This window comes from Wolffia australiana, chromosome 1 (genome assembly GCF_029677425.1).
Source record: "Wolffia australiana isolate 7733 chromosome 1, ASM2967742v1".
Classification (NCBI taxonomy): Eukaryota; Viridiplantae; Streptophyta; class Magnoliopsida; order Alismatales; family Araceae; genus Wolffia; species Wolffia australiana.
The window spans coordinates 20,373,095-20,386,880 of record NC_135835.1 but is presented as its reverse complement, the minus strand read 5'-3'; the positions used below and the strand labels follow the sequence as shown (position 1 = coordinate 20,386,880).

Here is a 13,786-nt window from a genome sequence, read left to right as displayed (position 1 = left end):
CTAAAACCCCTTGGCATGGGCAAAATGTACATGCCCTAGAAATTGTTTTGAAAGAAATTAGCATTATAATTTGAGTCTGATTTGAGATCTAGTTTTTAATATTTAGTTTTAAATAGATTTGGAACAATTATGCATTTTTAGATTTTTTAATTAGTGTCGGATTTCATGTTTTCCCCAAATTCTTCACTTTCTCTCTCTATGTTAATTTATCTATTTTATCTCTCTATATTTCAAAATTGATTGTTTGGAAATTCAATTCAATATATAAAAAACCTAAATATAAAATTTCATTCGCAAATTCATCCATCTTGAAGTCCAATTTCAAAAATCCATTCTTGAATATTAACTCGCAATTTTAATTCATAAAAATTGTCTTAAAATTTTATAATAATTGGGAATTTAATAAGTCGAATTAAATCTGATCTGATAATTAAAATTGAAATCTCTTGAGTGTTTTGAACGAAGATATTTAAAAGCAAAATTAAGTTTTTACTTAATTTTGATTAATTAAAAACATAATTAAATATAATTAAGGTTTATTCATTGCAAAATTAATTCATTCTTGAATTAATTAATTAAAAATTGGATAAAAATTCTTGCTTGTTGCCTCCCTGTGGTTTGACCCCTTGCTTTCTCTATACCCTGTATTTAGTGATTAAGGGCATTTATAAATTTTATTGTATAAGTCTAAACGCCCAATCAACGACATATTTACACATCATTTTTAGGCTTATCACCTTGTTGCATACCTAAGACCCCCTCACTGTGATTTATTGGTCGCCAGTGTCTATCGACGCCGGCTCAATACTTCTTGTTGATTTAACATTGCATCAGCATCGGTTCCCATCTACATTTCGCTTGCCCAATTGACGCTGGAATGGATGTTCAATCCCATTTTGCCATTTTGCATCAGATATCCTCTTCTTATTATCCACTCCTTGAATGTCTAGCAGATCTAGTTGTCATGGGCATCTAAACTGGGTGACCCCATTGCTCACACTTATTTAAGGAGTTTTCATAGAAATCTTTATAATTTAAGTATATATATAAATGTCCATAGATCTTATGGCTGTGAACATCTAGGCTCATGTATCAGTCCAGATATTAACTTTAACATCTCAACCACATTTACTTTCCAGAAATTTATTAACTATTGACATACAGTTTTATTAATGAAGGATTAATTTTACCCAATCCATAGGTTAATTTTGCTGCCTATGGGGTGCCAACCTACACTTCATGCTCTAGAAAATACATAATAGTATTTGAACACTCTCATGGAGCCATTACCATCATCAATTGTATATGTATAGTCATTCATCTGTGCAAAACTCCTACATGACTTTGGATATGTTAGTGATCAAACCCTAATCCATCATTCGATTAATACTGATGTGTAATGACGATTATTAGAGAATACCTTCTTCAATATCTTGACTACCCTTTCCAGGGATCTAATCCATTCACTTCTTCAAGTCAATCCCGTCTTATGCCGAGGGTGGATGATCCCATCTCTAAAACTCAACCACCTTTGCATACTTCTTGATATATTTGAGTTAATAAAATTTTTAAACTCATGATTAGAAAATCATACATCTTAGTCAAAATATAGCCGTCCATGCACTAGATGTCATTTGTGTCTCAGGTCAAAGGACCGCATATGTAACCCTGACATGAGTAAACCTGATTGACGTTGATGTATGTTACCATTCAAGGATTGATACAAATAAATTTAATGAACATCCACGATCTATCCTTTGTATTCTGCCTCATGTCACCCTCTGACTTGATTAATTGCAAAAAAATCATTGAAATTTTCCAATTATCAGTTGCCATTATGGCAGTTGATTTCATGATTCTTTGTGGTCCCACCACAAAGAATCATTTTTTTATGTTCAATGACACATGTAGGCAAGAAAAGTAGCCATTTTATTTGGAATAGATGTGATGGGAGCATTGGTCACGTTTTAGTAGTAATAAAATTGATAATGAAAATTATAACAAATGAGACAAGAAAATAAGGACATGTCTGAGGAGAAAATTTCATCAAATGTGTCATCAAAACATCAATAAGTCTAGACACATTGTATTTTTTATTTGCCAAAATAAAATATCTGCAATTACCTAGCGCACATTTCAGAGAATTTGGCAGAGACAACTCATATTGGTACTCAATGTGGAAATTAGTGAGTAATATTTTGTGAGTATGTGTATTTTATCAGCATGATGGAGATCCCACATATGGATCAATAATGAGTGAGAAAATTATAATGACTGAGAATGATCCAACTTCAGAATGTGATATTTACTAATTTAGGAATTTTGTCTTAATTTTGGGGGCATGTTAGTCTCTCTCTTCTCTATAAAGGCATACCCTCTAGTCCATAAATAAATCACTCGTATACATGTGAAAGTCATCTTAGAATTTCTCTCACGTTGTTAGGCAGCATGAAATCAAATGATATCCATTAAATTTTCATAATCCCAATCACTGATTGAAGTAATAAGCCAAAAGAGTGTTGTTACACTCATTTTAGCTGATTAATAAAACTATATTTACATGTTTATTTGCATTTAATTGATTATATGTGTAGGTTACCATGCCAAAAATGATTAAATGAAATTTTAAAATGATATTTTGATTTTTATGAATTTTTTAAGTTCTGTCAATGATTTTTTTGACATCAAATTCTGAAAGGACATACTTTTTTTGAGTTGGAATATATTTTACTGAATTCTGGGCATTATATTCAAAGATATATCCTTTTTTAGATTCAAAACATATATTTCTACCATTTTTATGAATTAATATCTATTTTTTGGAATTATTTAATGGCTCTTTGACTTTTTTGAAATTGGAGAAGAGAGAAAATCAGAGTGCTGAGAATGATACAAATTCAAATCGCATTATCTGACAATCGAGAAGGAGTTTTGTGCTGAAATTTTGATCTAAGCTTCCATTTTTGCACCTCTTTGAATCCATATGGTTGGATCTTTCAATGGAACTTTGATTTTTTATAAAAAATATCTTTAATCTCACTTCCTCCTAGAGAGACAGATTGAAAGAAAGTGAAGTTTTGAAGGTTCGTCAAGTGTGTTCTTGGTGTTTTGAGTGCTTTTAGAGGATCAACATAGAAATGGGGAGGCTTATCTGCATCAGGAAGATGCCTTTATCCCCTCATCGACATTCATTCACTCATTTCGTCTTCTTATTCATCTTATACATCCATCATCACTCCACATCTTCATCTATCTCATTTCACGTCCTCCTACCTATTCATCATATTATTATTCACATCATCCTTATAATATAATAACTATCACCTTCTCACCACCTTGGATTCATCACATCACAGTCCCCTATTTTATACCTATCTCCTTTCATACCCCTTGAATCATCATTTAAAGAGTATTTAGACCCTAATATCCATTCACTGTGGAGATGACCCTTGCTCATCACTAGAAAGACACATTATTTTTTGATCAACGGTTTATAATTTTTTATTGATTAACTCAAAAATCAATGACAAAATAACACACCAAATTTAAGTTTATCAAGGCTCTCATGCTACATTAAATGGCCATGATCCTGACAGAATATAATGATATAAACTGAGTTCATTATATTTACAAGTAATGTTCTTCTTAGCATCCATCATAGAAATTCATCCGCATCGAACACATATCACATGACACCATTATTCACAGTATTCCCTTATTCTGTTTTTTAAATCATTTATGGATTAATTATTACGTATATATGTCGTTCATTATCTCGTTCTCATCTCATCATCTAATCAAACATTTTAAAATGCATTAAATATGGAGATAAACCTTTATTATCATGAGGTAATCATTTATTTTAAGAGTTTCTAATGCTGTAAATATATTTTATGTAGGATTTCTCATTTCTGTTTTTGATCAACTTTTCTCTTACAAAGGTAGAGTTTTGAAAGCGGTTTATATCATTATGTGTATTATTATATGGGCTAATTGAATATGGATGCCAAAAAGAATTTTAAGGATATTAGGAAAAAGTATATGAACCCCATAATGAGAAGGTCCTCGACAACATCCTAATTATCAGATTAATATCATGATTTTTTACCATAAATAAAATAATCACATATGCATGTTATAAATATTAAAGTAATGAAATCTATACCTAGTATAACAATATTATTTTCTCAATTTATGTGTTTTTTTGGAAATGTCAGGCATCATATTTGTAACTAAATTTTTAAAGTCTGAATGTATAATATTGAAATTTTCTGACATCATATCTTGAGAAATAATATTTTTGAAGTTGGAATTGGAATCTATTTTTAAAAGATTTTTATGAATTAGAATATATTTCTCTTGAATTATTTAAGGGATACTATGAATTTTACCAGGTTTATTTTAGTCAATCGGATAATGAAGAACCATTCAGGGTCAACAATGATTAGTTGTGATAAAATTTTTGAAAATGTGCCATCATGACATTACATTCATGATACCATAATGGATCAATTACGAGCTGATTCAGTTTTTTTAATGCGCAGTGACAAATGATATCACTAAAAGACATTTTATTTACATTAACTGTGATGGACGTGATGGACACGACGGACAAATGCCATCACAATAAATTCTAAATTTTAAATGTTAATAAATCCAACTTTTAATGATTATAAATATGGCACTTGTCACAACCACAAAATCTAACGATTTAAATCACCATAAACGGGAATTTTGAAGGTTGAGAAGGTGCTTTCGCCTGGTCGAAGGGAAATGGTCTTCGATAGAAAATGAGGATAAATTTTATAATAATCCTATGAGGTGGATTAACACATGGATCTTGAAGTGTTGAAATGAGGACAAATAGAGAATATTAAACACATAAATTAAAGTGTAATTTTTTGTAAATCCAAGGAATTCACTGACAATCATATCAGGCTGCCAATCCAATGTGTGGATCAAGGAGGATATAGACAATATAAAAGCGTTGGATGATCCAACTTCTGAAAGTGATATATAACGATCCAAAAAGAGTTGTTGAGTAAAATTTTGAGGGAATATTTTCGTTCACTTTTATTTAAAAATGTATCCTTCTATCCATGTAAAAATTATCTTGTAATTACCCCTACTTAAGTAGGCCGAGTGAAAGAAAGTGATTTCATGATCCATCAAGATTTATGGGGGGAAATCATTGTTTTAAAATTGAAGGAGAAAGAGAAGTGGAGTGGCTTTCTGACTAATGAAAATCCCCTTGATTTTAACAGAATATAATGATATACAGTGAGTTCCTTGCAGTTATGGTGTCTTATTCTTCTCAATAGCCATCGATCACATATTTACATCCATCCATACCCACCCATCAACATCTATACATCCACATACATACATCCATGTTCATCTATCAACACCCGTCGATTCTATCTAACTTATATTACACGTCATAATCATCCACCATACCCACTGATTCCATTTTTTGTAAACATTTATATACATTAAATATTGCATATATATTTTTATTACCCTATCATATTACCATATTTATGATTTTATAGTATATCTCTTCTCATCCCCTAATCAGTATTTTAAAAGTCATTAATTCAATAGTCATCTTTCCATGAAGAGAAAACCCTTGCTCATCACTATCTAATCATTTTTAGAGTCAAAGTTCCAATAATTTTATTGTTTAAGTAAATTATAAAAGACACATTAATACCCCAAAATTTGAGTTCATCAGCAATCATAATTTTATGATAGGATTGATGGCCAGATTTGTTTAGTGCATGTATTCTACTCCATGAATCAAACTATAACTTATAAGTTGTATGTTTTTATGTTCAAAACTTGTCTACAAAAACATAAGAATTCTGTCCACAAATCTCACATGTTTTGTATTATGCGTGATATTTTTGTTCTTTACTGAGATCAATAAAAATATAAATACAAGATAATAGGCAAAGACTTAAAGTCACGAATAAGCATTTTTTCCACAAATCTCAAATGTTTAGAATTATACATGATTTTTTTGCTATTAAGTGAGATCGATGATAATATAATTATAAGGTATTAGTGAAAGACTAGAAGTCAGCGATTGTATTAATTATGTGTACCCGAGTTATTTTTCTATTACAAATGGAAACATTTAAAGGTTATATTAAAAAATGTTGCACTTCCTTGAAATTATATAGTTTTTTTTAGTTACATAAATTTCAGAAAATAAATCACTATGTTTGTATTAAAACTATATTTACATAATTTTTTTCTATTTTTGAGTAACATGACTTTAAATTCAAAAGTATGATAGTGTATATCATAGGATGATGATTAGATAAAGGATTTGTTGATCTAGCACATCATTATAATGTGTGACAATGTGTAAGCGAACACCACTTATGGTTTGTTTGCACATTGCATATCCATTAGATAAGTTTCATCCAAGAGGGGAAAAAATTGGGAAGAAAATATATCACAAGATATCACATGATGTAAGATTAGCAAACTTCTAATTGACATTGTCTTGACGTTTTTCTTAGTACAAGCTTTTGAAAGCATTTAAAACTCCTTTAAATGTATTTTCATGAATTTGCTAACCATATGTATTTCATTTTATATGATTCAAACTTAGATTATTTAAATATACTTCAAACTTTTCTCTAAAAGTAGAATATTAGGATTTCCTCAAACAAAATTTGACTCTATCAACCTTTGAAATGCACTGATACATGGGAGTCAATTTTTCGGTTATGTTATCTGGATCACTTCTTCAATGAAACAATATCAATCTAGAAAATTTCCCAACTATTATTACATATTTAAAGTTAATTTTGTTTCTATCAATATAGAATCAGATAGTTCAAGTTGACATTTGTATTTTCAACTTTTCAAACATGAATAAATGGGAAAACATCCTAATATCTTTCTTGCCTTTTATTTATCAATGTTTTATGTCGTTTCTCGCCAAGGCTTATTCAGGCTCTCTTCATTATTTCACTTACTGAATCTCCTTCTGTTGAGGATCTTGACTTAATGGAGCCTAAAATAGGTATCCAACCAAGCTCAATAATCCAACAAGAGTAAAAAAAAGCCACACACTGATTCAAGACAAACAACCTTCTTGAATGGGATGATCAATGTTCACAATAGACGTCCAAAACAGCAAGTAGAAAACGAGAAAAGAGAACAAGTTCACAAAAGGGACTAACCAACAAGATACACACTTGGTGCACCTCCTCACAAAAGCCTCTTTGCAAGATGTAATTTTGTCCCCAGCTCTTCTCCAACTCAAGTTAGCTTAGCTTGAACCCTATAAAATTTCTCACAAAGATACACACTAGGATGCTCTCCAGAATTATCCCGCACTTATTCATCAATATGAGGCAGGCACCTCATTTTATATAGCTCCTTGAAAGCTTCTAGAGACCTCCCTCTCTAGAAGATTTCCACACCTTTCTAGAACATCTAAAAAGACCCACAAGTTTATAGTATGATCCATTAGCTTCTAGAATAGTCTAGAGGACTGCATAAGATTCTAGAAGCATATAGAAGGCTTTGGAAGTATCTTGAAGGTTCGAGAATCATCTACAAGATTCTAGAAAATTATGCAGTTCTCTAAATCATTCCGGAAGCTTCTAGAATATTAGTGTTGAACAAGTCAACACTCACACCTTTAAACCAAATAAAATTACTCTAATTGAAGCATTGGTTTATTGTGTTTCTCAAATCAAACTTGATAAACCGTCCTTAATTTTGTTGAATAGAATCTTATCAGTAATTCATTTCTATATAATAATAAAAACTCATTTATGTACAATGAAAAGTTCATTTGATTGTTTTCCAAATAGCAGTCTAGGCCAAGTCACCTCCCTTTGACATCTGGAATGAGTACTTACCTGTAGAAATAAGGAGGCAAGGGAGACGGATAACGCGTTGCCATATATTTTGTGTTTCTTCTTCTCATGGGTTTAGATACAGACAAAGTTGATGTTGTGTTTTTTCTTTTCTTGTGCAGGCTGCTAGAATTTCTCTCTCAAAAGGGCACATGCACTTTTTTGACGTCAATTTACTTGCTATGTCCATTAATTTTTGGGTTTAAGGAATTCCATAAATATGAAACTATGCTCTATTGAAGATTATACAGTCTTCAAGAAGCCAAGGAGTCGTGTAAGCTTTCTTGTTTCATATTTTTTCTTTAGTTTCTCTCTACTCCACTTAATCCATGAGCTCTAAGAATTTCATGAGATCTCAAGGATCTATCATGCATTCGATCGAAAATCTTCCTGCGGAGACCCATTACTGTCTCTTCCTTCCACTGGAAGTAGACGAGATCACTAACTCCAAAATTGATACTTACGGGGACCAAACGATGCCGAATAACGAAATAACTCAATTCCAACTTTGATACCCATTATCGCGTGTGGCCAGCGCTGCGGAGACTAGTAGCCTACGAAGCGAAGTTCCATTTGACCACGGACGGATAGTAGGTGGGAGTATCGTCGATATCTTCGAAGCTACAGGTCGTTATAAACGTCGTCCCCTGTAGCATCTTCTACCAAAGACGTAGAGATGGCGGTGGAGGGGATAACGCACAGGAGAGTGGAGGTGAACGGCATAAACATGCACATCGCGGAGAAGGGAGAAGGCCCAGTTGTGCTCTTGGTCCACGGCTTTCCCGAGCTGTGGTACTCGTGGCGCCACCAGATCACGGCCCTCGCGGCCGCAGGCTACCGCGCCGTGGCTCCGGACCTTCGCGGCTATGGCGAGACCGACGCGCCCCAGTCGCCGGCGGAGTACTCCATCTTCCACATCGTCGGCGACCTCGTCGCCCTCATCGACGTCTTGGGCCAGGACCAGGTGCGATACTCTTAGTTTCGTCGTCCTTTCCCTTTCCCCTTATCGTCATCATTATCCTTGTTTTTACCTTCATATTCATCGTCATCGTCATCGTACTCTTTACCTTCGTCTCCATAGTCATCGTCATTGTAGTATTTACCTTCATCTCCATGGTCATCATCATCGTAGTCTTTGCCTTCATCTCCATGGTCATCGTCATCATCATACTTGTCTTTATCTTTATCGTCGTCCTTGTTTTTACCTTCATCTCTATGATCAGTGTCATCGTCATCATGATCTTTGCCTTCATCTCCATGGTCATTGTCATCGTAGTCTTTGTCGTCATCTCCATGGTCATCGTCATCATAATCTTTGTCGTCATCTCCATGGTCATCGTCATCGTAGTCTTTGTCATCATCTCCATGGTCATCGTCATCATAATCTTTGTCATCATCTCCATGGTCATCGTCATCATAATCTTTGTCATCATCTCCATGGTCATCGTCATCGTTATCCGTGTCTTTATCTTCATGGTCATCGTCATTGTCATTGTAGTATTTACCTTCATCTCCATGTTCAGCGTCATCGTCATAGTTGTCTTTTCTTTCATCTCCTTGTTCATCGTCATCGTCATAGTTGTCTTTACCTTCATCTCCATACTCATCGTCATCTTATTATTTATCTTCATCTCCATGTTCATCGTCATCATCATCGTAGTATTTACCTTCATCTCCATGATATTTTTCGTCATCGTAGTCGCCTTTACCTCCATCTCCATAGTCATCTTCATCCTCGTCGTAGTCTTTATCTTCATCGCCATCGTCACCGCCATCATCATTGTCGTCATCTTCATCGTTGTCTTTATCTTCACGTCCATGGTCATGGTCATCGTAATAGTTGTCTTTACATTCATTTGCATTGTCATCATCATCATTCCTTTCATATTCATCTCCATAGTCATGGTCATAAGAGAGGAAGATAGGGAAATATATTTTATAGAATTTTTTGATATCGTCGGATATAGATTTTTTTGATATACTATATATGAATTCAAAATATATTCTTAGTGATTTATGATATGTAACTGACCTATTGTGAGTCATATATGCTATTGTGAGTCTTATATTTCACTTATAATATCGCATTTAGCCTGGCCTAGTACAAAAGGGGTCAGATTGCTCTCACCTGCACATTATTAGCCCATCTAATTATTAGCTTTGGTATCTGGCTGAGCACAAGAATTTCTACAATAATTTATTGACCCCAGATATTTATAATATAATTTAAATTTTATATTTTTTTCCATTTGGGACACTATGTCCTGTATTTTAAATTGTTATCCGGATACCACTTTTCGATATGAATTCTTATATCTGATATTTGGGTATCAGATTTTGATATTGGATATCAGATTCAATATCTAGTACAAAGTCCAAAGCCCTGCTCTCTGTCATGATATCCGATGTCAAAGGGATATTTGATATCCATGTGATATCTGATATCTGACATCAGAAACCCCAATATTTCTACCAGATATCGGATATCTGTTATCCGACATTGGATATCGGACGGCTATCGGACGTGCAATCACTAGTCAGTCGTACACAGAGTACGGAATAGGATGACGGAACGTATGATGGAACATGGAACAAGACGGCAGGAACGGGACAAAATGGATTAAGGAACGGAATAGATGGTGTAAAGGACGGAATGGATGACAGTAAGGGACGAAATGGGTAACAGGTGTTAGCAAACTGTACCGTGCAAATTGCTATGGATCCTGAAACAGATGGAAAGGATGAACAGGGCGTACCCTGCATTTCAATCAGTTACCCATCACAGAGTCTGCTATATTGTTCCTTCCCTCCAAGGGCTGGACGTAACAATGAAGAAATTGAGGGAAGACAGTTGTAAATTTCATATAATTCACGAAGGCGCAAAGGCTTTCATTATGTTCCCGTTCCAAGGTCATTAATTGATGGAAGGAGGACGGATGATGAAAGAATATACATAGTGCCTGCAGGCGATAATGATAATCTTCATACAAACCCATCATTGTCACCGTAGTCATCATCATTCCCACGCAAAAAATGTCATCGTTCCTTGTCATTTTCTTAATATTGTGGCCCGTTGGGCCACGATCCCTCTTGTCGGTCTTGGCCCGGCCCGGTGCAGAGCTGAAAGAAACAGTTAGATATGATCACATATTAGAATATGTTATAAAAATGAAGAGAAGTTTACATAGAAACAGCCGTCATCGCCATCGTCGTCATCCAGGTTAGGACGACTGACTGGGACGAGAGGGGGTAAATAGCACGGTATGTCCCAAACTTTTTAAAAAATCTGAGATATAACCTAAACTTTTTTTTTGACACGGTATATCCCAAACTCTCTAAGTCGACGCCGACATATCCCGGTGATGACGTGGAATCCATTGTGGCTGCCAGGTGGATTTCCGGCCAGATTTGACCTGGCGGAATCCACCTGGCAACCATGATGGATTCCACGTCATAACGGGGATTCCACTGCCAGGTGTTTTTCGATAAGAGAGAGAGAGAGAGGCATTCTAGAGAGAGAGAGAGAGAAGGAGAGAGAGAGAGGCATTCTAGAGAGAGAGAGAAGGAGAGAGAGAGGCATTCTAGAGAGAGAAAAAGGGAGATGAAGCGGCCATGGCGTCCATGGCGTCGGCCCATGATCGCTCAACCCAAGCTCGACCTAGTCACCACGGAGCTCTTCTTCCTCGGATACGATGTCGTCTGCAAACCCTACCTCCGTTATTTCTGGTTCTCGCTTGAGGGGAAGATGTCTACCCAGCAGATCGTTTTTGAACTGAAAGAGATGGTCCCGCTGCGGGTCCCCTGTCGTATTCAACAAGACGAAGGTCTCAAGATTCGGGATTCTCCCTCATTACACGGAGGATGCGTCCAAGCTGAATTGGGTTGACGTTCCCGGGTGCTTCTGCTTCCACGTTTGGAATGCTTGGGAGGAGGTTGAGACGGGGGAAATCGTCGTAATCAGGTCATGTATGACCCCCCCAGACTCGGTGTTCAACGAGGGCGCGGAGGGCCTTGGCAGCGTTCTGTCCGAAATCAGGCTATGAAAGAGAGAGAGAGAGAGAGAGAGAGAGTATAACGCAAACTTTCTCTCCCTTTCTCTCTCTCTCTCTACAACGCCTCTCTTTCTCTCTCTAGAATGCCTCTCTCTCTCTCCTTATCTCTCCCTCTAGAATGCCTCTCTCTCTCTTATCGGAAAACACCTGGCAGTGGAATCCTCGTTATGACGTGGAATCCATCGTGGGTGCCAGGTGGATTCCGCCAGGTCAAAATCTGGCCGGAAATCCACTTGGCAGCCACGATGTATTCCACGTCATCACTGGGATATGTCGGCGTCGACTTAGAGAGTTTGGGATATACCGTGCCAAAAAAAAAGTTTAGGTTATATCTCAGATTTTTTAAAAAGTTTGGGACATACCGTGCTATAATCCCGACGAGAGGTCGCATCATCAACAGTGGCGAACGCTTAAGCAACTTTTTTTTTTACAGGTGTTTGTCGTGGGACACGACTGGGGGGCTTCGATAGCGTGGCAACTTTCCCTCTTCAGACCAGACAAAGTGAGGGCGCTGGTGAACATGAGCGTGGCCTTCTCTCCGCGCAGTTCCAAAGGGAGACCGCTTCAATCCTTGCGCGCTACTTTCGGCCAAGATTACTACATCGTGAGGTTCCAGGTTCGTAGAAAATTAAACTTCTTCTTATTTATGCTGGCGTTCTGGTTTAGTGTTTAAGTTCATAATTGTATGCCTGTTGAAAAAACTTTGTCAAGTTTGTTGACATATAAATTTTTTTTTTTCGATGACATGATGAGAATAATTCTCCAGGATTCCGGCGCGGCGGAGGCGCTGTTTGCCAAGCACGGAGAGGAATCTCTTTTCAAGAGGTTCTTCTCGTACCGGGAGCCTGCTCCGCTTTTTATTTCGTACTTGGACATAACTCCGGGCGAACAAGTCCATCTTCCTCCATGGCTGACAGAGGAGGACATCCGTTATTACGCTAGCAGATTTGAGAAGACGGGGTTCACTCCGGCGTTAAACTACTACCGTTCTATGGACAGGTGAATAGCCGAAGTACTACTAAACGATCCGTCATGAGTTCCTTCTCTTACCTAGTTACCTTCATCAATCAAGATTCACAATGATTTTATTATCAATTATCACTTTGTATTTTATAGTCAGGTATTCTAGAATTTTGGAATTTTCTGTGATTTTCTTTGTTTTTGGGTTAGGAACTGGGAGCTGACAGCGCCATGGGCAGGAGCACAGATCAAAGTGCCCACCAAGTTCATCGTCGGCGATCTTGACTTGACATACCACAGTCCAGGGGTCCAAGACTACATACAGAAGGGTGGGTTCAAGAGGTTCGTTCCCTTACTGGAAGAGGTGGTGGTGATGAAGGAAGTAGGCCACTTCATCAACGAGGAAAAGCCTGAGGAGATCAATGATCACATTATTAGCTTCCTACAGAAGTTCTGATGAAAGGCTACTTGATCTTGTGAGGCGCTTCTGCGTTTCTCCTTTTTTTAATCTGTTAATCGTCTTAAGTTCCCTGCTGAATAAGAGGCTTGGCCCGAGCTTGTTGCAAAGGAAGAAAAGATAGCTGGCTCTATCTCTCTCCATCTTGTCAGTACATATGGCATACATATCTGTAGTTAGTACAAGAAAGCTTGGTGAAGATGCTAGGTGTGATTTTTTCTATATGGAAATCCATATTGCGAATCATCAGGTTGTTGTTTAATCCTAATTCAAGTCACTCGCTTAATTAAAAATTGTGGGCTTATAATATTAAAAGGTTACCTTTATGTGGAAGGAAAATTGATTCTATTTATATGATGGGCATACTTGGAATTAGACTTGAGAGGCTCAAGTCTATCTCTTGTCTATAAATAGGGGTCAAGTCTTTGGGACAC

At 36.3% G+C, this 13,786-nt stretch overlaps 1 protein-coding gene across 1 annotated transcript; it reads left to right on the top strand.

The window, feature by feature from the left end:
- The first annotated feature begins 8,526 nt into the window (after positions 1 to 8,526).
- LOC144710070 (epoxide hydrolase 3-like) lies at positions 8,527 to 13,574 on the top strand. Its single transcript, XM_078583734.1, has 4 exons — positions 8,527 to 8,847; positions 12,369 to 12,551; positions 12,702 to 12,934; positions 13,106 to 13,574. The coding sequence occupies exons 1-4, from the start codon at positions 8,560 to 8,562 to the stop codon at positions 13,350 to 13,352; spliced, it is 951 nt and encodes a 316-aa protein (XP_078439860.1). The 5' UTR covers positions 8,527 to 8,559; the 3' UTR covers positions 13,353 to 13,574.
- The last annotated feature ends 212 nt before the right edge of the window (positions 13,575 to 13,786 follow it).

What these genes read in the sequence shown, in the direction of transcription:
- LOC144710070 (XM_078583734.1), top strand. Translation starts at nt 8,560, where the DNA reads ATGGCGGTGGAGGGGATAACGCACAGGAGAGTGGAGGTGAACGGCATA. An exon ending in ACGTCTTGGGCCAGGACCAG is followed by an intron (nt 8,848 to 12,368) that starts GTGCGATACTCT and finishes TTTTTTTTACAG; the next exon opens with GTGTTTGTCGTGGGACACGA. An exon ending in TACTACCGTTCTATGGACAG is followed by an intron (nt 12,935 to 13,105) that starts GTGAATAGCCGA and finishes TTTTTGGGTTAG; the next exon opens with GAACTGGGAGCTGACAGCGC.